This window comes from Ictidomys tridecemlineatus, chromosome 5, assembly GCF_052094955.1.
Source record: "Ictidomys tridecemlineatus isolate mIctTri1 chromosome 5, mIctTri1.hap1, whole genome shotgun sequence".
Lineage (NCBI taxonomy): Eukaryota > Metazoa > Chordata > Mammalia > Rodentia > Sciuridae > Ictidomys > Ictidomys tridecemlineatus.
In genome coordinates, this window is record NC_135481.1 from 116,085,524 (window position 1) to 116,113,039 (window position 27,516).

Below are 27,516 nucleotides of genomic sequence, written 5' to 3' on the forward strand. Positions count from 1 at the left end.
TGTACATGTCATATTTTTTTACTACACAGTTCAGAAGGTTCTTGATGAAGCATTACAAAATGTTAATTTGCTGGGCATGTAGGTGCTTGCCGCTAGAGGTTAAGGCAAAGAATCATAAGTTCAAGACCAGCCTTGGCAATTTTGCAAGACCCTACCTGTCTCAAAACTTAAAAGAAAATAATAAAAAGGACTGGGTATGTAGCTTGGTGGCAGTGTCTGGATTAAATTCTCAGTACCAAAAATCACAAAGTTTATTTGGGCTGGGGCTCAATGGTAGAGTGCTCCTAGATTTGATTCCCTAGCTCTACAAAGAAAAAAAATTAAATTTTCATCCTTAAAGTGTCTTTTACATTATTTTCTATGTTTATGTAATTATATGTGATACTGAGGGTCTTTTATTTATATGTGTACTAATGGGTCTTTTATTTTATATGTTTATTTATTTATATGTGGTACTGAGGATCAAACCCAGGGCCTCACACATGCCAAGCAAGTGCTCTACCACTGAGCCACAACTCCAGCCCATGAGGTTGTCTTTTTAATATGCTTTGATAATAGAAAGTAGAATAGTGATTTTTGAGGATGAGTACTTGTTTGGTTTGTCTTCTAAGCTAATCTAGTGGTTTTGTTTATTTAATTTTTGGTCCTGGAGACTGAACCCAGGTGTGCTTAACCACTGAGCCACATCCCCAGCCTTTTTAATTTTTTATTTTGAGACGGTCTTGCTAAGTTGCTTAGGACCTCACTATATTGCTAAGGCTGGTCTTGAATTTGGCAATCCTGTCTCAGCCTCCCCCAGGTTGCTGGGATTACAGGTGTGTGCTACCACACCCAGTTTAACCTATTCCCCCTGCCTCCCCCATGGAGCTCCTTTACCAGAACTGGTGATGAACTGTTGATATTCAAGTTTGAATATTTAGCAGGAACTTTTTGCTAATTAGTTGAACCTCCCCTGTCACTTCAAGAAAACAGCTAGCTAGGTGTGGTGGCTCATACCTGTAATCCCAGTGGCTCTAGAGGCTGAGACAAAAGAATGGTGAGTTCAAAGCCAGCCTCAGCAAAAGCGAAGCCCTAAGCAATTCAATGAGAACCCTGTCTCTAAGTAAAATTCAAAATAGGGCTGAGGATGTGGCTCAGTGGTTGAGTGCTCCTGAGTTCAATCCTGGTGCCCCCAAAGAAAAAAGAAAACAACTGGCAGTATTTGTAGCCAGTAAAAACAACTAGCTTTTAAGCAAAAATTGGAATTTTGGAAAGCTTGTTTCTGTAATTGTGAATGTGACACCTTCCCAGTACTTAAAAGATGATATTGGTGATGAATCCCCCCAATGGAGATTGAACCCAGGATGCTGAGCTACATCCCCAGCCCTTTTTATTTTTTTATTTTGAGAGAGGGTCTTTTGAAGTTGCCCAGGCTAGCCTTGACCATTGGATACTCTTGCCTCATCCTCCCATGCTGCTGAGATTAAAGGCATTTGCCACTGTGTCCAGGTAGTGATGGTATTAATGGATGTAGGTTTTTTGATGTTGCATAATGTGTGTTAGTATTTGGAATTCAGTGAATTCATTATTTTCCAAATGACAGTCATGATGTAATAAAGTCATACCTGGTTAAAAGGTACATTCAGAGTACAAAGTAGGTCAGAGGTTTGTTATTTACATATTAGTTATACAGAATGGTAGAATTCATTGTGGCATATTCATACATACATAAAAACATAATTTTATCATTTTACTCCCCAGTATCTCCCAGCTTTCCTCCTTCCCCTATCTGCCTCTCCTCTAATGATCTCCCCTTTACTTTCATTGCATCTCTACCCCTCCCCTCCCAGCTTCCATATATGAGAAAACATGATACTTTTCTTTATGGGTCTTACTTATCTTGCTGAAAATGGTAGGCTAGATGTTAATGCAACAGATTACACAGGGTTTGGGATTGTTTTAGCTTTATTATCATAACTAGTTTTTTGGGGAGGTGAGGACAGGACTAGGGATTAAACATAAGGCCTTGCAGACTACCACTTTTCTGTATCCTCAGCCTCTGACTCTTTGTTTTAAGATTTTGGAGCGTTTGTAGTAAATTGCTTGCTACTCAATGAATGGTTTTGGAATGTGGGGTGTTTTTATCTTTAAGAGTGTTTTCAGTTTATGCTTTTTTAGTAGAGAAATTGAGATGGAAGATGGTAGATTGAGTAAGTTTAAGAGCTTATTCAATTCCTGTTTCTTGATTTTCCTCCTAAAGTGAAAGCCTTCTTATTTAATAACATAAATTTCAAAGTGTTTTGGTTCATTGGAACATTCCATTCCTCGGTAACTAAGTCAACTTTATGTTACCATTTCACTTAAATTTACCACCTTCATTTGCATGAAGGCACATTTATAAAAAATACTTTCCTAGAAAATGAGACCATTTGGATTCTTAGCTGTTTCTCATTTCTTTTGTTTTTTATTCTGTATTTTCAATATTCTAGCTGCTTTTTTTTTTTTTTTTTTGGTGTAATACTGGGGTTTGAACCTTGGGATGCTTTACCACCAAGCTATACCCCAGCCTCCCCCTGCCCCTTTTAAATTTTGAGACAATTTCTTAATGCTTGGTTGCTCAGGTTGGCCTCAAACTTGGGATCCTCCTGCCTCGTCCTCCCTGGTTGCTGGGATTTAGGCATGAGCCACTGTGCCCTATTCAATAGCTTTTAAATAATTGCATAATCTTGGCTTATGATTTACAAGGCAGTAGTGTTGCTGGAAGTATTGGTTCCTCTTAAAATAGATTAAAGTGAGGCTGAAAGTATCCCCTTGGCCAAGTTTTTGAGGGTGCTAAATTGTAGATTGGAGTTTAAATTAGTTCTGGTTTCCATGCTTATCCCATCTTTTGTGGATTCTGTTGAGAACCAGGTTTGATCAGTTCAGCTGGAGTCAGTTTACATTTTAAGACCCATTTTTCCCAAGGTGCTATGGTGCTAACTTGTAGTCCTGATACCAGAGTCCTAGGCCAGAGCCCAGACTTTGAAAATCCAACAAATCAAATCCGATCACTCATCCCAAAAACCAAACAGAAAAGGTAATGGTGAAAAACATGAAAGGAACTTTTATCAGCATGGCCATATGAGGAACACAGGAGACCGGTGCCCTTAGCTGTGTCTTCCAGAGACTGAAAATGACTTTGAAGTTTCATAGAAAAGGGAATAGGGGCAGTGGTGAGGGGTCTGCATAGCTGGAGGGATTGCACAGCTGCCAAAGCAGTCGAAGTTGATCAGGTCTGTCTGTTGTTATCTCAGGATTGGGCAGGCAGGGCCTTGTCCTGGATAAGAAATTGCTGTTAACTGTGGGTAACTTGAACTCATCAAAAGATATTTATCTATCAGACCTTGTTCCTGGAATCCAAGGTGACTAAGAGCAAAGAAGATGAATGCAAAATGCAGGCAGAGATGCCAAGTCTTTAATCCTGCTTTTAGCCATCCATTGGACATTTTCAGGCAAAAGGAAGTCCTTTTTACAGTCCTAGTGCTGAGGTGACAGGAGGTGGGAGGATTGCTTGAGTCCAACCTGAAAACATAGGGACACCCATCTCAAAAAAAGAAATGTTCAAGCTCAAGTTTTTTTTTGGTATAGAAAAAAATTTAAATATCAAACTATTTACAGAAAACATACTATATACTTACATACACACAGTGTAATATATTCTGTAGAACCTGAGATTTTCATAGGTAATCCCTGCCCCGACCCTTTTCCTTTTTCCCTTTTCCATTATCTTTCTTCTTTGCTCCTAGACTGTTGCCCAGGCTGGCTCAGAACTTCTGGGCTCAAGAGAAGCTTTTACCTTAGCTTTTCAGATACTTGGGACTATGGACAGTACCTGGCAAGTATTTTTAGTGACTGGGTGTAGATGCTTCTGTGGGAATTTTGGGTATTAGGCCAGCGTTTTCCACATTCTTATTTGTGGAAATTTAAGTATTCGGTCCTATTTAGCGTTTTATTTTTTGGTGGTACTGGGGATTGAACCCAGGGCTGTGGGGATCAGTGACTCACATCCGCAGCCTGGAATTTAAGGATTTGGGAAAGTAAAAAATGTGAAGATTTGTTAGATGTCATTTCTTTCTTCTATCGGAATTATTTTGCAAATTCATATTAACCTATATTTTATCCAGAAACCAGCTCATTGTATTTTATTAGTTTCTACAGTTTGGGCTTAAGAATAGTGTCACAGTCATTTTGGTCACCTGAAATGTTAAAATTGCATTTCCTAGTATTAATGTATATAAAACTATGCTTTAATAATTTTTTTATTAATACATTTTAGTTATACAGAATGGTGGGTTTCCTTGGTTTTATATATTCTTTACTTTTCTGACACATTTTAATATATTTTTTTTCAGCTTCTCTTTATATTGCCTTCATTTTCAAGGTGTACTTGGCAGGTTGATACAGGAGTGCTGCATTTTGAGAATCTGAGGTTATTGTTGTTTAATTTCTCCTAGATAGTTAGGAGAAAGAAGGCAGTGGGGCCCTCAGAAGTACCTTTAGGACGGGAGGATAGTAACCTGGCCTTTGTAGTAATTGAATAGCAAGTACCTGTTGCCTACATAATCAACCTTGTTTGACCTTGTGCTTCATCCTGTTTTATTCCCATTGAGCATAAATTTACCTCTCTGTTTGATGCTCTGATGCTGCCTACTAAATATTGGCTGGATCAACCACCTTTAATATATTTTTCAAAAATGCAGTTGTGTTCTAAACATATTTAGTACAATTTAACATAGAACAAGTGGTCAGCTATCCTCACCTTTCCCACTCCACCCTTGTTCTGTTATTGAAGCTAGGGGTCCTCTACTGTGAAGCCACTTCCCAGGCCTTTATTTGTATTTTAAATTTTGAGAACAGGGTCTTTCTAGATTGACTAGCTGGGGAACTTGGGGTCCTCCTACCTCAGTTGTACCTGTAATACAGGTATCTGCCAGTGCGTCCAACCTTAGAATTTCTTAGGAAATAGATTACCTTGGTTATATGCTTGACTCTTGAGTTTCTGTCATTATTTGCTATGCCTTGTGAAAGAGGATGATATATTTTGTACATTAAGGTACTTTAGAGAAATACTTCTTTCCTTCTCCATCCAAACTCTTTTTCTTTGCTTAACTGAATGCTCATATTATGTTTAAGGTCAGACCTTTGGGCAGCAAATTACCTATATACGAGAAGTTATTTTAGTTTATCTGATTGCTTCTAAACAAGACTATCTAGCAAGTTAAGCTTTCAATTTTAACTTTATCATAGAAATGATAAAATTATTTTCTGTTGGGTAGGGGCTATAAATTTTTAGACAAGTTGACCCTGTTGATAGCATGGACCACAACTTGTTCCAAATGCCAACATTAGGATACAGAGATTCATTCATCAATAATCTGAACTTTGTATAAATTGGGGGGAGGCAAAGTGCTTAAAACATTAAATGTTTGGGAACATGCCACTGGGGAAATGATGTTGTCCTTTGTGTGTTATCAGCCTAAACTGCCTATTTTCTCTCTGTGTAGCCATATTTCTTTATTTTTTTTTCAGGCTTTTATTTTGCATTTATTTTTAAGGATCTGAATCCCAGAGTAAATTTCTCATTGTTATCCAGAACAGAGACTATCTTAAACATACCCGTATTTCTGATTTTAACATCGTCTTTCATATGTAGTTATGAGTACTATACTTTTCTGTTAAAAGTAACTTAAGTGAGAAAATGATTGTAGGGAAATTGAGTTAAGTGTTTTGGAGCAGTAAAGTGATTTACTTTTATTTGTGTTTTTCAGATATACATGACAATAGAGTGTATTTTGACATGTTATACATACATGGAGTATAACTTATTCAAATTAGGATCCCATTCTTGAAGTATACATGATGTGAAGTTAAACTGGTGCTTGTTCATATATGAACATAGGAAGGTTATGTCCTATTCATTTTATTGTCTTTCTTATTCCCATCCCCTCTCCCTTCCCCTCATTCCCCTTTGTCTGACCCATTGAACTTCTTTTACCCACCCCCTATTGTGTGTTAGCATATACACATATCAGAAAGAACTTTTGGCCATTGTTGTTGTTGTTGTTGTTTTTTGGTAGAGGTGGAGGTGTGGGGGATTTGTTTATTTCACTTAACATGATAGCCTCCAGTTCCATCCATTTAATAGCAAACACCATCATTTCATTCTTCTTTAGGGCTGAGTAATATTCCATTTTGTGTATATACCACAGTTTCTATCCATTCATCTGTTAAAGGACATCTAGGTTGGTTCCATAGCTTAGCAGTCTTGAATTGAGCTGCTATAAACATTGATGTGACTCTGTCACTATAGTATGTTGATTTTAAGTCCTTTGGGTATACACCAAGGATTGGAATAACTGGGTCAAATGGTGGTTCCATTCCAAGTTTTCTAAGGAATCTCCGTACTTCTTTTCAGAGTTATTGCACCAATTTGCAGCAATGTACGAATATGATATTCCCACATCCTCCTCAACATTTATTGTTACTTGTTTCTTGCCATTCTCACTGGAGTGAAATAGAATCTCAGTGTAGTTTAAATTTTTCTGCAGCTTTTTTTTTTATCTTGACATTTTGTGTGCATCTTTTCATGCTACTGCATGTGCTGACTACCCCCTTTTTATATGGCATAGTATTATTGTGTAAGCATGTACTGTAATTAATCTTATGTTGATGGTATTTAGGCGGCTTCCTGTTTTTTTTTTTTTTTTTTTTTGGTTTTTTTTTTTTACTGTATTGCATACAGGGATCCCTCCAGTGAACAACCTTCAGTATCTTTTACTAGGGATTGAATCCAGGGGTGTTTTACCATTGAACTACATCCCCAGCCCTTTGAGATAGGTTCTCACTAGGTTGATTGTTGAGACTGGCCTGGGAAACTTGTGATATTCCTCCTTTGGCCTCTGGAGTTGCTTGGATTTTAGGCACGCATCCCAGTGCCCAAATTGTCCTAGCATTTTTTTTTTTTTTTTTAGTTGTTGATAGGCCTTTATTTTATTTTATTTATTTTTATGTGGTGCTTAGAATCAAACCCAATGCCTCACACATGCCAGGCATGTGCCTACCACTCAACCCCAGCCCCAGCCCTTGTCCTGATGTTTTTAAAAGATAAATTGCTATAGGTGAGGTTGTTAGACATAAAATTTTAAAATTGGCATATGCATTTTAATATTTGAATATTGCCAGATTGTTTTTTAAGTGATATGCCAAGTTCACTTCCATTGGGAGTGCATATTGTTAACACCATTACTAACATTGGAGGTTTACAATGGTCTCTTGTTATTCCTGAATGTTTAGTTGGTAAAAATTTTGTTTTTCTCTAGTTTGTTGGTTTTAATTAGCTTTCCTGATTTGAAGTGACACTTTTTAAAAAATTATTTAACAATTCTGTTTTTCCTATTATTTGCTGTAACCTTTCTTACTGATGTATTTTTTGTTACATAAATTGTATAACACAATTTGTTTTGGGGTGTGGCTTTTATGTTTTGTCTTAGTTATGCACAGAAAATACTATTGTTCATCTTCTCTTAGTACTTATACAATTTTTTTTTCTTTTGTGTGTGTGTGTGGGGGGGTATAGGGATTGAACTCAGGGTCAATTTCCCCAACCTTTCTGTTTTAATAAAGAGACAGTTCTCACTAGATTGCTGAGACTTGCCTTGAGCTTGCAATCCTCCTGTCTCCGCTTCCCATGTTGCTTGGATTATAGGTGTGCACCACTGTGCCTGGTAATAATTCTTAAGTATTTTGAAATAATGAGGAATTTAGATTTGACTTAAAATGTATAATATTATCATTATAATATATTCAGACATTGATCACACTTTGTTTGAATGCATGGCTGCTGAATTACAATTAACAAATTATAGGAATTTGTACTATTTGATTTAGTTTTATAATTACCAAGTTTGGGTGGTGTGTGTGTGTGTGTGTGTGTGTGTTTTGGTACCAGGGATTGAATCCAGTGGTGCTTATTCACTGAGCCACATCCTCAGCCCTTTTTATATTTTGAGACAGGGTCTCACCAAGCTGTTTAGGTCATTGCTAAGTTGCTGAGGCTGTCTTTGAATTTGTGATCCTCCTGCCTCAGCCTCTTAAGCCCCTAGGATTACAGGCATGGGTCACCATAACTGACTCCTAGGTTGTTTTTGATAGTTCATTTTGTGCATATTAATTAAAATTGATTGCCCAAACATTTGAAATAAATATCTAGCCAAAATAAACAGCCAACAGTCATGCTAACTTTACATAAAAGTCAAGTAATTCTTTGTAGCTAGAGTATCTTTATTAGAGTTAGGTCTTGAACAACCTAATATGGCTAAAGGAAACACTTTTTTCCAACATTAATTGGAAAACTCATGTTTTGTTACAGCCCTTTAGTGTTATAAATGCATTAGAGTTTTTAGCTTCATAATTTGTTACTCAAAAGTAGAAAAGAGATATAATAAATTCTAGGTAAATCCAAGTGTATGTGCTGGGCCTCTCTGGCAAGGGAGAGGAAAGGAGTGGCATAAAGATAGCCAAGGATAAGAACTAGAATAGGGCTGGGGATGTGGCTCAAGTGGTAGCGCGCTCGCCTAGCATGCGTGTGGCCCGGGTTCGATCCTCAGCACCACATACAAACAAAGATGTTGTGTCCACCAAAAACTAAAAAATAAATATTAAAATTCTCTCCCTCTCTCTCACTCTATCTTTTTTTTTAAAAAAAAGAACTAGAATAGTTGTAATGCATTAGCTACATAGAATGTTGTTACTACTAAAAAAGGTGATATATTTTAAAGGCCAACTTTATATAGAACAAATAAGGAGAATAGCCCATATTCTGAGGAGGGAAAAATTCTGAAAAAATATGTCATGTCCTGAACCTGAAGAGGTAGGGGTGCATGTGTTGTGTCTTTATGTGTATGTGTGTATGTAATGCTTGGCTGTCATGTGATTTTGAGGGGGCAAAATTGATATGTGTAGGGCTGGGCGCTATGGTGCATGCCTATAATCCCAGCAACTTGGGAGCTAAGGCAGGAGTACCACAAGTTGCAGACCAGCCTAAGCAATTTAGCAAGACCCTGTCTCAAAAAAACAAAAGAAACCCTATAAGTGTATGCATGTATTTTTATCTTACTCTATTCTATGAAGGATTAAGACTTAAGAAGCTTTAGTTACATATTTAATAACTGCAAAGATGTTTTCAACAGAGATGGATGAAAAGTTAGAAGGAGGCTAGAGAAAAAAAACAGCAAAAATTTAGGGCACTAAACTTTAGTTATTATGGAAATGTAATGATTTTTAGAGAGTATAGAACTTGCTGGACGGGCACCAGTTTCATTCTTAGGTATTTATTTAAGCAGTATCCTAGACATAAATACAAATCACATTCATAAGATGAAAATAAATGATGCTCAGGAAAAGCTCGTATGTACTTGTTTTCTTTTATTGTTTTGTGATACTTGGGATGGAACCCAAAGGTACTGTACCAGTGAGCTGTATATCCCCAGCCCTTTTTATTTTTAATTAATTTATTTTTGGTACCTGGGATTGAACCCAGAGGCACTTAACCACTGAGCCCATCTCCAACCCGATTTTATATTTTATTTAGAAACGGGGTTTCTCTAAGTTGCTTAGGGCCTTGCTAGGTTGCTGAGGCCAGCTTTGAATTTGTGATCCTCCTGCCTTGGCCTCTCAATCCTCTGGGATTATAAGCCTGTGCCACGGAACCCAGGGCCTATTATTTTTTGTTTTTGAGACAATCTGGATCAATTGGCCAGGCTGGCCTGGAATGTAGCTGGGATTATAGGTGTGCACATTGCACCCAGCCCCAATAAGAAATTTTAGTGAATCATCATATTGTAGGTTTATGTGTTGATATTTTTCGTTGTTTTACATACATTGTTGAAATTTTCTTTTTTTTTTTTTTTTTTTTTTAAAGAGAGAGTGAGAGAGGGGGACAGAGAGAGAGAGAGAATTTTAACATTTATTTATTTTTTCTTAATTCTCGGCGGACACAACATCTTTGTTGGTATGTGGTGCTGCTGAGGATCGAACCCGGGCCGCACGCATGCTAGGCGAGCGCGCTACCGCTTGAGCCACATCCCAGCCCCGAAATTTTCTTTTTAAAGTAGATTACTGTATGAAGAAAATTAAATATATTTCTAAAAGTGTTTCTAGAGAAAGATAGACATGGGCAGAAGTGGAAGGAGGAGCTTTGCCTTCTTGGGGTTGGGAGTGGTCTAATGTATGGTTCCAGGAGAGAAGTAAAACAATCCTTCTTTTCCTGAGGCTTATGTTCCCAGTTGTCCAGTGTTAAGTGTATGTTTTTGTCTTTGTTAGAAACAGATCAACAATGAAAAGATTCCTGAAATTGTTTTTATTACTCTATATTTAACATCTAGTATGTGTTCCCCCCACCAACCCCAATAGATAGATCCCAGGGCCTCCCTCATACTAGAGCTAGGTTTATTTTTACTTATTTTATGCATATCCTTACTTGATATAGATGTTCTACGGGTATGTATACCTGTCCACTGCGACTGGCTACCTGTTCTCATTTCTAATGTTAGATTTAGATGGAAGAGGGCTGGGCATATAGCTCAGTTGGTTGAGTGCTTGCCTCTAGGTATGTGTTATTTTTTGAATCACAAGGTCCTGGGTTCAATCCCCACCAAAAAAAATAAAAAAATTTAAAAAAATTAAATAAATGGAAGAAATGAGACTTCTACTAGTACAACAATGGTTACTGTTTCTCCTTAGGCCACTCAAAGTATCTAGCAACCATCTTTATTGGAGCCACAATTATCTTTTAAGCTTAATTTTTTGGGGGAGGGGGTTTATTTTTACTTATTTAATGCATGTTCTTACTTGATATAGATGTTCTACAGTATATATACTTACATATTCATAAAATAGGTATGTGATATAATTTTTTTGAATCTGAACAAATGGGTATGGTCATATTCTTACAATACCAAGGCTGGGTGATATTACTGCATTTTAAAGGGAGAAAATTTCTAACTTGCATATGATTTATTTTCCCATCAAAATATTAAAGTGTGGAGACTAATGTAGATATCAGTAATTTTTTTCAAATTGTGCTAATTTTGTGTGAATTTATAAATGTGAATCTGTATTCTGCTATTATAGCAAGATAGTTGAAGTAGAGAGGAGCTTTCAGAACATTGTTTTTGTGTGTGTGTGTGTGTGTTTGAGACAATGAAACGTTTGAAGATTTGGAAAAATGGGAAAGATAAAAAGGAATCTTAATTCCACAAAGAATGTGTATTCATGTTTTGTTGATGATCCAAACTGAACTAGTAAGGAATACAACCCCTCAGAATGGAGAAAAATATAGAAAAAACATGGTATTTGTACAAAACAGATTTATTGCTTGAAGCTAATGAAACTTAAATTTGACTTGAAAGCTTTCTTTGCTTGAATCAAATTTCTCCTGGATAGAATGAACTTTACATTTTCATTTCTGCCCTTTATGTTCACATCATTAATAAAAGTGCTGGTAATTCCAGCATGATCATGAAAACTATAGTTTATTTGCACAAGAGAATGCAGTTATGCTAGGATTTCGGTAAGTGTACTTTATAACAATTAAATTCTTCAACAGTAACATAATGTGCACTTAAAAATTCAATGATTTCATGTATAGTACCCTGCCACAACAAAGCAAAATAAAACAAAGGGACACAAGACAACTGGAGGCAATGGATATGTTTATTATTTTGATTGTGGTGTTGATGGAAACAAAAGTGTGTGCATATTTCTGAACTCACCAAATTTTATATATTGTCTCCCTCCCCCTTTTGGGCATACCATTTATACCCTAGTAAATCTGGAAAGAGTAAAACTTCAAAAAATAAGCATATAAATATTTTATCTGAAATTATTAGTATCTGTGTTGTGAGGAGAGCGTGGTCAGGCAGTTTTGAGGGCTACCTTTGTGGTTTGTTTTGAAGAATTGTGAGAACTATTGGTGATTAATGAAAATATATAGTAACCAAGATGCCAGTATGAGTTTAGTTATGTATAAGTTAATATGTATACTTTAATGATAGTAGCATAAGTTAGGAAAATAAAACTTTTCTTCCATTTTCAGAAAATCCTTGGTGCTTGTTCATGTGGATCCCACATGAATTTGTGAATTAGCATCACAGCCTTTCATAGCTAGGCAGTTGTTTTTTTAGAGGAGTACAAGGCAGTGATCTGACATGAATTGATTACTGCCAAAGACAGTAAATCTTATGTTTATTCAGGAAATGTTACTATAGTCTTTATGAATGTTGAAACATCATATAAAGAGAACAGAAAATGTTGATTAGAACATATACCACATTCAGCCCAATGGGTAGTTAGTAACAAGCAGTATGGGCTTCCTAGCATTATTTGATCTGTGTTAATATTAGAAGATAAAAGATACCAATCAGTCACATTGTTGGCTAGAACCTAATGACTGTTGGTAAATTTGTCATGCGACTTACCTGTGTAATATTGTCAGATTTTTTTTTTAATCTTTTTTGGTGCCAGGGATTGAACTCAGGGGCCACATTCCCAGCCCTATTTTGTATTTTATTTAAAGACAGGGTCTCACTGACTTGCTTTAGCTTCTCACTTTTGCGGAAGCTGACTTTGAACTTGAAATCCTCCTGAGCTGCTGGGATTACAGATGTGCACCTACTGTACCTGGCCTCAGTCCTTTTTTGTCTTTTATTTAGACAGGGTCTTGCTGAGTTGCTTAGGTCCTTGCTGAATTGCTGAGGTTGACTTTGAACTTGTAATCCTCCTGTCTCAGCCTCCTGAGCCTCTATTCTTTTTCCAAAAATCAGTAATAAGGGCTGGGGCTGTAGCCAGCAGCAGAGTGCTTGCCTAGCATGTGTGAGGCTGGGTTAGATCCTCAGCACTGCATAAAAATAAACAAATAAAATAAAGGCATTCTGTCCATCTACAGCTACAATTTTTTAAAAAATATTTATTTATTTATTAGTTATTGGCGGACACAACATCTTTGTTTGTATGTGGTGCTGGAGGATTGAACCCGGGCCGCATGCATGCCAGGCGAGCGCGCTACCGCTTGAGCCACAGCCCCAGCCCTACAGTTACAATTTTTAAAAAATAAATTAGTAGTAAGCTTAGTATGAATATGGTTTTCTCCTCACAAGTTGTACTTGTTTGTACAGTTTGCTGTGCTATGTGTGAGCTTTATGTTATGTTCCATTTGGGGAGTCTTATGTTGTCAAAATATTTCTTATTCAAAGTTTTATCAGTAATTTAGAAATAACAATGTAAAGGATTTTGTCTCCTTTTTAGTGAGTAGATTCTTTCAAAAGTTTATTGTATTCTGTATCACATTTTGTCTAATAATATATTTGGTCTGAATTCTTATTTATTTAGATACTTAGGATGTGACTAAGTTAAACTCCTTGGGAGACCAGGAGAAATAATTTCTCTCTTTTTTTTTTTCCTCCTAATACCAGGGATGGAACCCAAAGCCTGCTATATAGCTAGGCAAGTGCTCTAGCATTGGGCTGCATCCCCAAACCCTTTTTTTTATTTTGAGACAGTTTGGTTAAGTTTCCTAGGCTGGCCTTGAACTTGCCATCTTCCTTTCTGAACCTGTAACTAGGATTACAGGCTTGAGCCACTGAAAAGTAATTTCTTTTTGGTCACTTACTTTGAGTTACCTCTTGTTACACCAAACAATGTCTTTTGAACAACAACAAAAAAAAAAGGTGTTGTGGCGGGGAGAAAACTATGTTAAGAAATATATTTTGCTAAAGTAGTTTTTCTAGTCATGTTGCTTGGTTTCAAATTGTAGAATTTTTTTGCAATAATTTTATCCAATTCCATTTTTAGTCCAGTTACAACGCAGGGATCACAACAAACACAGCCGCCACAGAAGCACTATGGCATTACTTCTCCTATCAGCTTAGCAGCCCCCAAGGAGACTGACTGCATACTTACACAGAAACTAATCGAGACTTTGAAACCCTTTGGGGTTTTTGAAGAGGAAGAGGAGCTGCAGCGCAGGTATGAGTGTGCACCTCACACATATTTTAATTTGTAATTTTTATTGTTGAAATTAATTTGAGGCCTTCACTACTTAGTTAATTAGGGTTATCTATATATTTGTTTCAGATAAAAGTGATACTTAGGAGAGACACCTTTTAATTATTTCTACATAGAGCTCTGTTCTTAGTTTTGATTTTTGTGCTTTTGGTTTTTATAGAACAAAATTTATCAGAAGAAATGTTTTACCTAGTGTAACAGTGCCTATAGCTAACTAGTATATGTTTCTGATCACTTAAAAACATAAAACTTAGGAAACCACTTATTTAAAATGTCTTTTCATTTAATCTGTAGTGACGTAGAATCACAAACAGCTTGATACTTGACAATTGTTTTATTCACAGGATTTTAATTTTGGGAAAATTAAATAACTTGGTGAAAGAGTGGATACGAGAAATCAGTGAAAGCAAGGTAAGATTCTTCTTTTGTATATAAAGAAATTTTGTTCTGTATACCTAACTGAACATAGCAGTTCAGTTGTCTTATATCACTTGGTTTTACTTGAGAATTTAAAGTTTAACGTAGAGATCATTTTAGACTATTGACCGAAGTTCACATATTTTGTTTCTGGTTATTTTGAAGAAATATTGAACAAGAAAATCAAGAAAAATTGAACTCAGAAATTTTTTTAAGTACCCCTCTGGGGGTGGGGGACAACTAGGGATTGAAACAAGGGATGCTTTACCACAGAAGTACATCCCTAGCCCTTGTTATTTTGAGATAGGGTCTTGCTAAGTTGTTGAGGCTGGCCTTGAACTTTTAAAAAAGATTTTTTTTTTTTTAATTTAGTTAGTCAGTGGACCTTTATTTTATTCACTTGTTTACATGTGGTGCTGAGAATCAGACCCAGTGCTTCACACATGTGAGGGAAGTGCTCTACTACTGAGTCCCGGCACCACCCCTGGCCCCTTTCCTTGAGCATTTGATCCTCCTGCCTTAACCTCACAAGTCACTGGTATTAGAGGGATGTGCCTCTGTGCCTGGCTCTAAGTACTCTTTGATTATAACTTTTCAAAGCTGAACTCAGTAATTTATACTCTTTAGAGATGTTTCCCTGAAGTGGTTTAAAAAAGTTTACTATATTAGCCTGTGTTAGTTCCTGGATTTAGTCCCCAGCCAAAACCACATACTTTTAAAAATTTTTTGTAGTGCTAGAGATTGAACCCAGGGCCTCTTGCATGCTAGGGAAATGCTATACTTCTGATCTGCATCCCCAGCCCAAATGCTTATTATATTTGAGAATATATGTTGTCTCTCACAGAATCCTACAACAATGAGGTGGTTTTTTTGTACTATATTCTCTGAGTTTCTAATGCTTTTATTATGAATAGTTATACAACTGAGGAATCCTTGGTTAGGCTTCTGGTTAAAGCAAAGGTATTTTTAGAGCTGCGTGTGGAATTCATTTGATTCATTTAAAAAATATACCCCAAAGTGATAATTTTCCGGAGTAGTAGAAAATGCATATTTAAGCTTTAAATACAGCTGAAAACTTGATATTAGGATGGAGAGTGTTAACTTAGAAGAAAATTCAGTATTTTGGCTTTAGTTGAATTTATATTTTCTTAAAACAATGGATATAATAGTTAAAAACAATTTAACATGTTAGTAATTTGAGTATTCTAAATTATGATTTTCATTAATAGAGTTTCTGGTAGAAAATGAGAGTTTTGGAAAGGCAGTTTTTTGAGCTGAGGAACAGCTGGTTTAAACGTATGTGTGTGTGTCTCTCTCTGTGTTTGGAGCTCGAGTAAACCTGGAACTTGAGGTGTTTTTTTTAATAGATTGATTGATTGATTATTCTGAGGATCAAACCCAGGGCCTCATCCTGGGCAAGCGCTCTACCGCTGAGCCACAACTCCAGCCCCTTGAGGTTTTTTTGAAAATTGTGAAACCAGAATATTGTTTCCATTGCTAGTGATTCTATTGTTTTTGTTTCCAGAAGAGGGTCTTTTTTTTTAATCCAGGGGCACTTAACCACTGAGCCACATCCCCAGCCCCCCGTTTTACTTTAAGACTGCATCTTGCTAAGTTGCTGAGGCTGGCTTTGAACTTATGATCCTCCTGCCTTAGCCTCCTGAGCTACATCCCCAATGTTTTCCTTTTTTTTTTTTTTTTTTTTTGAGAGAGAGAGAGAGAGAGAGAGAGAGAGAAATTTTTATTTATTTTTTAGTTTTCGGCTGACACAACATCTTTGTTTGTATGTGGTGCTGAGGATCAAACCGGGGCCGCACGCATGCCAAGCAAGCACGCTACCGCTTGAGCCACATCCCCAGCCCCAATCCTTTCCATTTTTATGGTTTGAGATTCCATTTCTCTTTTGGTTAAGGCTGGTCTCAAACTGGGATCCTCTTTCCTCAGCTTCTCCAATATTGTCTGGGATTACAAGTGTGTGTTACCTTGCACAGTGATTTTTACTTTAGATGGCTACTTTGTTTGCCATCTAATACCTCTAAGACTTAGTTTAAAAAAAAAAAAGATTTTGCAATTGAAGACTGTATTAGATATTAGTAAAAATACTTTTGCTTTAACTAGAAGCCTAACCATGGATTCTTCAGTTGTATAACTATCATAATGAAAGTATTAGAAACTCAGAGAATATTAGTACAAAAAAACTAACAGTGATATTCAGTTTGAATGTCTAATACTGGAAATCTTTAAAAAGGCTTAATTCTATGACCTGAATTATCTTGTTACAGTGATCATAATAGCTATAAACATACTAATGTCTAGAAGTGTAGCCATAGGTAGTTTCTAACCCACAGGTGACCATTTAAATAAAAATTAACCAAAATTAGGCATTCATGTTCTTTTTTTTTTAAAATATTTTTTTATTTTTTTTTAAGAAAGAGTGAGAGAGGAGAGAGAGAATATTTTATATTTATTTTTTAGTTCTCGGCGGACACAACATCTTTGTTGGTATGTGGTGCTGAGGATCGAACCCGCATGCCAGGCGAGCACGCTACCGCTTGAGCCACATCCCCAGCCCCGCATTCATGTTCTTAATCACACTGTCTACATTTATGTACTCAATAGTAGCTACTGAATTGGTTGGTGCAAGAGTAGAATGTTATGTCCTTGCCAGAAGTTGTTTTGGAGAGGTGTTTGTCCAAAAGATTTGTGTCTTTACTGTAGAAGTTCAAAGTTCAGTATTCTAAGATTGTTTCTCTCTAAATTCTTTGTAGGCCTATTTCTACATACATCTTGCTGGCTTGTTTTATTTTAAAATTAGATTTTTTTTAACTTAATTTTTTTTGGGGGGGGGAGTACCAGGTGTTTAACCACCAAGCCACATCCCCAGCCCATTTTATTTTTTATTTAGAGAGAGGTTTGCTTGGGGCCTCGCTAAATTGATAAGTTTGACTTCAAGTTGCTACAATTACAAGTTTAATTTCTTTTTTTTAAATCAGTCAATCTACCCACTTACCTTTCTTTTTTAAATTTTGAGACCATGTCTTACTAAATTTTTAGACAGGGTTGGTGAAACTGGCCTTGAACTTTTGATCCTCTTATTTTAGCCTCCCAAGTTAATCAGGCCAGCATTACAATTAAGTTTTCTCATTATCTAAGTACAACAAAACAAAGACTTTCTTTACTTCTTAAAAACATTAACAGTTGCTGGATATGGTGGCACCAGCCTGTAATCCCAGAGACTTGAGATCTGAGGGAGGAGGATGGCAAGTTCAAGGCCAGCCTGGGAAAATTAACAAAACCCTGTCTCAAACTAAAAATGGCTGGGATGTAGCATGTAGCTCGGTGGTAGCATGCCTTGGTTCAATCCCTAGTACTAACCCAACCTGCCCACCCCCAAAAAATCAATTCACATATAACTTGTCTGTTTTCTAACATGATGGTTACAAATGTCCTTGAAAAACAAAGAATTCCTTGAATCTTTTTATTTTATTTATTTTTAATTTGGTTTGGGGTAGTTGTAGATGGACCGAATGCCTTTATTTATTTTTATCTGGTGCTGAGGATTGAACCCAGTGCCTCATACATACTAGGCAAGTGTTCTGCAACTGAGCTCCAGCCCCAGCCTATGAATCTTTTTATTTTAATGACCTTTATGGTTTTATTTTCAGTTCTAGGATTGTATAATGCTTCATTCTATAAAATAAATGTTCCTGAACCATTAGAATTCCCCTTTAGAAAGTTTTTTGAATGTAAGTAACACTAGAAATATGTTATTTATATTTTTTGAGAGGTGAGGGAGTCATTTCCTACTTTCTTATTCTGAATAGAGACTTTATTACCAAGGAATTAAAAATCAAGAAGCTAGGCATGGTGACACACGCCTATAATCCCAAGGGCTTGAGAGGCTGAGGCAGGAAGATCTTGAGTTTAGAGCCAGCCTCATGGACTTAGTAAGAGGCCCTAAGCAACTCAGTAGGACCCTTTATCTAAATAAAATATAAAAAGGGCTGGGGATGTGGCTCAGTAGTTAAGTGCCCCTGGGTTCAATCCTAGGTACCACCAAAATAGTAATAGTAATAATAATAGTAATAATAATAATAATAAACAAAATAAAAAGAAATACTGATTGATTTAGCACTTACTAAAAGAAAATCCTCCCTCCCCAGTAGTAGTGATTGAACCCAGCAGTGTTTTATAACTAAACATCACCCCTACTTCTGAACTATATCCCCAGACTGCTATTGGAAATCATAATTTTTTTTAAATTCCTGAACCTACTGTTTAGCAATATTGCCTTTCAAGTCACTTTTAAAATGGTAAAATTATATTCTAATGTTGTATTAGATTTTTGGTTTAGTCATTGAATATAATAATCTTTTCCTTTGAACAATTAGAATATGTTTTTATATCTTAATATTACTGAATTGTTTTATATAAAATCTTTGTCATGAAATAAAAATCCTGATTCTAACATTGCTCCTGTGGGACCACATGATCTCCTCTATTAGTGTTTTTTAGAAATATGGCAAAATTCAAAAATAGTATAGGTCTTTACCAAAGAATACTTTTCTGTTCAAAGCTGGTTGAATCCCAAATCAGATTTATCTGTGAAGGGCTGGCTGACTTTTTTTTTTTTTTTTTTTTTAAGATAGAGGATAGGAAAGATAGCAGAATACAACAGTCACTAGTATGGCAATATGTAAAAACATGGATGTGTAACCGATGTGATTCTGCAGTCTGTATATGGGGTAAAAATGGGAGTTCATAACCCACTTGAATCAAATGTATGAAATATGATATGTCAAGAGCTTTGTAATGTTTTGAACAACCAATTAAAAAAAAAAGAAACTCAAAAAAAAAAGAACTTACAAAAAAGTGTGTTTGACTACTCTGTACATTTGCACTTAATCTTTTTTTTTTAATATTTATTTTTTAGTTTTAGGTGGACACAATATCTTTATATTTATGTGGTGCTGAGGATTGAATCCAATGCCTCATGTATGCTAGGCGAGCACCTACCACTGAGCCACAACTTCAGCCCTGCTAATCTTGAGTTTTTTTGTTTTGCTTTTGATACAGAGTCCTCCACTGTTACTCAAAGCTGACCTTAAACTTCCAGGCTCAAATGAGCTTCCTGCTTAAGCCTCCTGGGTAGCAGGGATTTTAGGCATGCACTACCACACATTTTTTTAAAAATTACATTTAAAATCGTTTCCCTTGTATTTCACTGATTACCATTTTTTGTTTCAACAGAATCTTCCACAATCTGTAATTGAAAATGTTGGAGGAAAAATTTTTACGTTTGGATCTTACAGATTAGGAGTACATACAAAAGGTAAAAAAAATAGTTGTTTTTTTATTTAAAGAAGGCATTTTTTATTTCTTAAAATTTATGATACCGAAATTTTATTTCTTAAAATTTGTGTCAGTTACTTGTGAATCTTGTAAGCTTGGGTTTTCATGGAAGAAAGGGTCTTAAAGGAGTCTAAAGACTAAAAATGTAAAATGATACCTTCATATCTGCTCTGACTAATGTAGTACTAAAATTAAGTAAAATTAAATTCAGGTCCAGTTGAAATTAGCTGTGTTTTATATGTTGAATAGCTACATAGAGCCAATGGCTAGTACTCCATTAGAAAGTGCTGACAGAGGCCATTTTTCCACAGAGGAATTTTATTTTTTAATTTTTTGTACTGGAGGTTGACTTTCAACCAGGGTACTTTCCCACTGATCTACATCCCTAGTTCTTTTTATTCTTTATTTTGAGACAGGTTCTCAAGAGTTGAGGCTGGCTTTGAACTTGTGATCCTTTAGCTTCAGCCTTCTGAGAGGCTGGGATTACAGTGTGAACCACTGCACCAGTGCTGGTTGTCTATTAGATAGATGCATGACCAATATTGCTATTATTTTTTTCTATAGTATGTCACTCCAAATATTGCTATTATTTTTTTCTATAGTAAAAACACTCCAAATAGTTTATCATTAAACATTAAACAAACTGATATGTATCCATGGCTTTTTTTTTTTTTTTTAAACTGGGGATTGAACCCAGGGTGCTTTTCCACTGAGCTATATCCCAGCCCTTTTAAATTTTTATTTTGAGATAGTGTCTTGCTAAGTTGCTCAGGCTGGTCTTGAACTTGCAGTCTTCTTGCCTCAGCCTTTTATGTTGCTGGGATTACAGGCATGCACTACTGTGCCTGGCGTGTCTATATCTTTTTTTTTTCTAGTTGTAGATGGACACAATACTTTTATTTATTTTTATGTGGTGGTGAAGCTAGAACTCAGTGTCTCACATGTGCTGGGCAGGTGTTCCTACTACTGAGCCACAACCCCAACATGTATCCATATCTATTGATAATTACTGAATATTTTCTTATTTTCTCTGTGTAATACACAATAAAAATGTTACCATGGCTAAGGACATTTATTGAATTCTGTTTACCAGGCACTGAGTTAAGTGCTTAATATTCATTATCTTATTTATTCCTCACAGTACTTTTATTTTCATATTATAGGTAGTCTGAGACTTAAATAGGAGAAAGAACTTGAGCAGTTTTTCTTAGCTATGTACTGGTAGAACCAATAAAATAGAGCTCACACAGTCTGGGATATATCCCCGTTAATATTGGACCTCTGTTTTAAGAGTATCTGCCAGTTCTCTGTATAGTGGTATTCTCTTTTCCAATTTTCCACAGTAACAATAGATTTGTTTCCGATGTGTCCTGTGTACTATATACCGCTTTCCTCCTTTGTGAATGTGCTAAATAGCCTCTAGAGAGTGCCTTAACACTCATCTTTTAGAAAAATGGCTGTGTTGACCTACTTCTACCTTGCCCTCTCTCTTTTATGACTCAGATTATTGATTTGTTATCCTCCTTTTTCATATGGGAGCCAGTAGACACCTATCATAGAGTGTTTAGAGAGTCACTGTTTAACTAATGAACATGGTTGGACTCATGACATCAAGGCATTGGATTTTGTATTTTAGTAATTCCCTCTCTTTATCCTGAAAGTTCTGTCTCCGTTTTCTGGTTTATTTGGGCCCACTGTATATATTACAGCATGCTTTAGGAACAACAAAACAAACAAATTAGAACTCATTTTTCCTCTAGTGACTGATGTTTCTTTTAAAATTATTTTAGATGTTGATGGACCTTCATTTTATTCATTTATTTATATGTAGTGCTGAGATTCGAACTCAGTGCCTCATACATGATAGGCAAGTGCTGTACTACTGAGCCCCAACCCCAGTCTTGACTGATAATTTTTAATAAGGAGTGATTTTTTTTAAGAGCTTGCCAGTATAATGTTAAACAGTTACTGTCCATCAAATACTGCCTCAAAAAGGTGGAAAATAATTTTCTTGTAGTGCTAATTAGTGGTTGATGGGATTTTTTTTTTAGGTGCCGACATTGATGCATTGTGTGTTGCACCAAGACACGTTGATCGAAGTGACTTTTTCACCTCATTCTATGATAAATTGAAATTACAAGAAGAAGTTAAAGATTTAAGAGTATGTAAATGTTTGGGGTGAGAGGAAGGAGTTATAAAATTTTATTTAGTCATTTGAGTGAATTTTATGGTAGAGTCATCATGTATTGAGCTGTTACAATTTACCATGCTATTTGAAGCACTGAAAATGTGTTTGCATTTTATTCTTTACAGTATGCTAAAGTCATATATATGTAAGATGTATAAGATGTCTTAATCATTAGAAAATAGAGGCAAGCAAAATAAATATTAGATAATCAGACTACAACCATACATCTGATGAAATAGCAGAAATCAAGGATTTAAACCCTGGAGCCTAGAGAGTCTTAAAGCTAGTTGATGAGAACTTACTTGGTGCCAGGTGTCATGCTAAATTAAGTTTAAGCAATTTCAATTAAATTGAAAGAATTGTTTAAGACAGTTACGTTTGCAATTTCATGTAAATTTTCACATTTATTTAAAAATACTAAAGTGCAGTTTTAGAGACTAACTTGTTTGTTTTTTTTTTTCTTACAGGCTGTTGAAGAGGCGTTTGTACCAGTTATCAAACTCTGTTTTGATGGGATAGAGGTAAGGTGTTATGCAAATGGACAGTTCTTGCTATGTGGTGTTATTGAACTTGACAGTGTAGGTTAAAAAGTTGACGTGGTTATTATTTTACTTTCTGCAGTACTGGGAATTATCTCAGGCAGTCTACCACTGAGCTACATGCCCAGCCCTTTTTTAATTTTTAAATTTTGGCCAGAGTTTCACTTAAGTTTCTGAATCTATCCTGAAACTTTTGATCCTTTTGCCTCAGTCTCCCAAGAAGCTGGTATTAAGGTGTGTACTGCCATGCTCCATTCGTGAATTGGTTGAAGATTAATGCCAAGTTTTTTGTTTGTTTGTTTGTTTGTTTTTTAATGGAAGTGACAGCTGGCCATGGTGGCTCACACTTGAAATCCTAGCAGCTTGGGGAAGCCAGGGCAAGAGGATTGCAGGCTTTAAGCCAACCTCAGCAACTTAGTGAGGCTCTAAGCCACCTAGTAAGACCCTGTCTCAAAAAATAAAAAGGGCTGGGGATGTTGCTCAGTGGTTAAACACCCTTGTTCACTCCCTAGCGCACGCTTACACACACACACACACACACACACACACACACACACACACACAAGAGTGACTCACATGTTTAGATTATGTATCTGTCTATCTATGGTACCAGGGATTTAACCCAGCCCCGCCCCCTCCTCCTCTTTTTTTGAGACAGGGTCTCATGTTGGTTGTTTTTTTTTTTTTTTTTTGGTGGGTGGTGGGTGGTGGGTGGTGGTGGTGGGGATTGAACCTGGGGCTTTGTGCATGGGAGATAGCACTCTACCAACTGAGCTATATCTCCAGGGATCATGCTAGATTGCTTAGGGCATCACTGAATTGCTGAGGCTGGCCTTGAATTTGCCATTCTCATGCCTCTTGGAATGACAGCCCTGCACACCTAACCATGCTAGATTGCTTAGGACATCACTGAATTGCTGAGGCTGGCCTTGAATTTGCCATTCTGCCATTCTCATGCCTCTTGGAATGACAGTCCTGCACACCCAACCATGCTGGCTAATTCTCATTTAAATGCCAAGTGAACCCAGGAGCTGAAACATGGGCAAATTTAAGACCAGGTACTACTACAAAGCAATTTCTTGGTAGTTTTTCATATGCAAATTTTATGTTGTTTTAGTTTCATTGAGGCAATAAAACTGTGGATCTGCAAATGGTACTTTGCCTTAACTTCCTTTAAATATTTAAAAAATGGGGAGAAAAGTAAATTGATATGTATGTGTTGAAATATTTTCTTGTAGGATTTAGAGCTCAAGTTGTCCAAGATTTTGTACATTTCTTGCTGTTTTTTGGCAAATATGGTGAAAATAATTGGAACACAGTAGATGGTGAAACAAGTTTAGTTACTTATTATGGTACTTCTACTGTGCAAATGGTGCTAGAAAGTCTCTAATGTTAATGGTGAAGATAATAAAATTTTATAAGTGGAGTAATGATAACTTTGGTTTTGCAAAAATGGTAGTTTTTAGAATTGCATAAGATGCCAACTCTTAATCTTTTAAAAAAGTCAGATTAAAGGCTTTTTTAAGCTCCGATGGTAGAATGTTTGCCTTGCATGTACAATGCCCTGGGTTTAATCCCCAGCAACACACACAAAATAAATAAGTCAAAAGTCAAACTATATTGGGTGAGATGGCACATGCCTATAATTGCATCATCTTGGAAGCCTAAGGTTTTAGAATCACAGTTCAATACCATCCTGAGCAATTTAACCAGAACCTGTCTTACATTTATTTAAACATACGATATGCTGGGCCCTGGGTTCAATCTCTAGTAAACCAAAGAAAAAATTCCGTTGAATTTCTTAAGCTTTTCAGAATTAACTCTGGGTCTTTTAAGCTGGGTTATCCTTAGTGTGTGTGTGTGTGTGCCTGCGTGTGTGTGTTTACTCAAAACTAAAATTTGAAACTGGGTACAGTAACACATAGTTTTAATCTCAGCTACTTGGGAGGCTGAGATAGGAGGATTGTAAGTTCCAGGCCAGCCAAAGATTTTCTCAAAATTTTTTAAAAAAGAACTGAAGATGTAGCTTAGTGATATAGTTTCCCTGGGGATTAATCCCAAATACTAGTAATTAAATAAGTAAATAAATAAATAAAATGAGAAGAAAACAGAATAATACTGTAATATGGACATATGAATTCTTCCATATAAGGCAGTCTTTATTGGTAGGTATTTTTGAGATAATTATAAAGATATTTGTTCTTTTTAGCACCAATTTTTAATCAGTGGTGACAGTTCATACAAATAAACAATTTTAAATAACTTCATTATATGCATTTAGCAAGCCTAGTAACTCAGATTTATTAAGTATAATTAAATGATAATTAGGTATTTGTACAAGTTGCATTTCATATTACCATGATTTAACATCTAGTTAAATACGTATGATATGCTGGGCATAGTCATGCCTGTTTGTAATCGTAGCACCCCATGAGGCTGAGCTACTAGGATCTAAGTTCCCAGTATGGGAAACTTAGGCCATGTATCAAAATAAAAAGGACTGGGGATTTAACTGAGTAGTAGAATACCTCAGAGTTCAGTCCCCAGTGTTGCAAACCCCTCCAAAACCTATAACATAAATTAATATATTACACACTTCTGTGGGTATTACTGTTAGGTTTGTTAATTGATGATGCTGGCATTAAGTAGAACTATTTTTCACAGAAATGCTTTAAAAGTAGTTTGACAGATATGGAATGGTAAGTTTTGTTTTTATTTTAGATTGATATTTTGTTTGCAAGATTAGCACTGCAGACTATTCCAGAAGATTTGGACCTACGAGATGACAGTCTGCTTAAAAATTTAGATATAAGATGCATAAGAAGTCTTAATGGTATGTCAAAAAGTCTTATCTCCTTTTGCTTAGTTGGAGTTCTTATCAAGTATTTAGTTGTTTTTAAATCTTTAATGAAACATTTATAGCCATTTTAATTCATAGTGATTACAAATGAGCTTTACTTAATAGATTACAGAGAAGTGACTGATAGTTTTACTCTTTAGTTCCTTATTCTGTTATTTATTTTCTTGTAAGCTAAGAAATACTGAGATTTGTACTTTTGCTAGAAATTTAGGTTTTACTATGTGACCCTAATTAATTATGATCCTGATATCCTTTTGTAATGGTATCAGTTAAATTTTTAAAAATTCTTTTTTAAAAAATTTATACATAAGACTTTTGGACAACAACTGTTAGAAACTTAAGTGGACTGAATTCTTCTCAGTGTATCTAGACAGGGAAAAAAATTTATGATAAGTTGCAATTTGAGATTAGGAAGATTAGTTCAATTTCTTTGGCTTATAGCATAGGCTTGTGGTAGGAGATAAATGTTTCAGCTTTCTTGTTTTGTCTTTTTATTGAATTAAGCTTATTGGCTGTACCAAATCAAAGTTTCTGCTCAATTTGTTATCAGTCTCAGAAAATTAAGAATTGGTGTTACCATTCAGCCTTTGATGATTTTATGTTCTGTTTTTTTACTCCTATCAATCAGGTTGCAGGGTAACCGATGAAATTTTACACCTAGTACCAAACATTGACAACTTCAGGTTAACTCTGAGAGCTATCAAACTGTGGGCCAAACGTGAGTTCAGAATTTGTTGGCTAGCTTATTACAAACATTTAAACATGTGTTCAACACTAACTTCTTTTTTTGCTTTTCCCTTATCAACAGGCCACAACATCTATTCCAATATATTAGGTTTCCTCGGTGGTGTTTCCTGGGCTATGCTAGTAGCAAGAACTTGCCAGCTTTATCCAAATGCAATAGCATCAACTCTTGTACATAAATTTTTCTTGGTATTTTCTAAATGGTATGTGTTTAGATTATATTAAAATAAAATTGATTGTAGACACTGAAGTTTAGTCTTATTTCTATGACATTTCTGCAGCTGGTTTCAGATTCAAATTTTAGTTCGTGAAATAGTCATTTAGATAGCCTTGGATATCACAATGAATATTATGGCAAACTTGAACTCCATTTCTTTTCCCTAGCTTTGCCAGGATAGTAAGTCATATTCTATTTGTACTTAACTTGCATAATCCTACCCTCCAAATAAACTGAATTGTAGCTGTAGCTTTTGCTAAAATCCAATTTATTAATAGGTTGGCATATATGTTAACATTTGGATAAAACTTCTACATACAACTTTTCACTTTTTGAATGTTTTTGAATTCATACACCATTAATATTTGATTTTTTTTTTCATTGAGCTGTTTATTTTTGGCAAAATATTAAAGATGCCAATTGTGTAAAAAAAATGTAAAGAATAACGTTATGTATAGTGAACAAATTAACGCTCATGTATTAATGAATTAGTGCTTGGACAAGAGCAGTATCTGGATCATTAATATTGGGGAGTTTTTTTTCCCCCCTCATTTCAAGACGTTCACATTTGTCAACAATGGTTTCATTTAAAGAAATTAAGATTATTGCCATTTCAGAATAGTTACTTTGGTCCCAAAGATGAGAGTTGTTGGGTTTTAATCAGATTTCCCTCAGATTTAAATCTTCCTAGTTTCTGCCAACTCATACCCATCCAACATTGCAAAAGACATTATTGTTTTCTAGTGATTTTGTAAAAATCAGAGTTTTTGGAGACTTTATAATTTAGAATCAAGTCACACTTTCTAATACACATTCTGCTATTTTGGGATTTGATAGCACATTTTAATTACATATAATAAGGTATGATAAGATTAAAGAATGTCAGAATGTCTTTTAAGGCTACACATATATGTTTTCAAGAAGCTAACCTTGCTATTAAGGAAGGGGACAGATGTTTTCCATTTTAAAATTTCTACTGTAAGGACTGAGTGCTAATTTTACTAAAGATTGCGTCCTGGAAACACTGTGTTCACACCACAGACTTTTACTACATTTATTCATGTAACAACTTTTAAGTCATGAGATGGAGAAAATTTGTCTTAATTGTTATAATTATTCA

General features: G+C 35.6%; 1 protein-coding gene across 5 annotated transcripts in view; it reads left to right on the plus strand.

Annotated features, from left to right (window-relative positions):
• The window catches only part of Papola (poly(A) polymerase alpha), a 65,159-nt gene that overhangs the window by 2,386 nt on the left and 35,257 nt on the right, over positions 1-27,516 (plus strand). For all 5 annotated transcript variants that reach the window (XR_001230024.4, XM_040274832.2, XM_013362235.4 and 2 more), the window contains exons 2-9: positions 13,867-14,040; positions 14,424-14,490; positions 19,747-19,828; positions 21,900-22,009; positions 22,504-22,557; positions 25,297-25,408; positions 26,064-26,153; positions 26,244-26,382. Coding sequence is in view for 4 of the 5 variants with exons in the window: in XM_040274832.2 (XP_040130766.1) it covers positions 13,867-14,040; positions 14,424-14,490; positions 19,747-19,828; positions 21,900-22,009; positions 22,504-22,557; positions 25,297-25,408; positions 26,064-26,153; positions 26,244-26,382 (828 nt within the window). In the remaining variant the exon portion in view is untranslated. The remainder of the gene's footprint in view (positions 1-13,866; positions 14,041-14,423; positions 14,491-19,746; positions 19,829-21,899; positions 22,010-22,503; positions 22,558-25,296; positions 25,409-26,063; positions 26,154-26,243; positions 26,383-27,516) is intronic.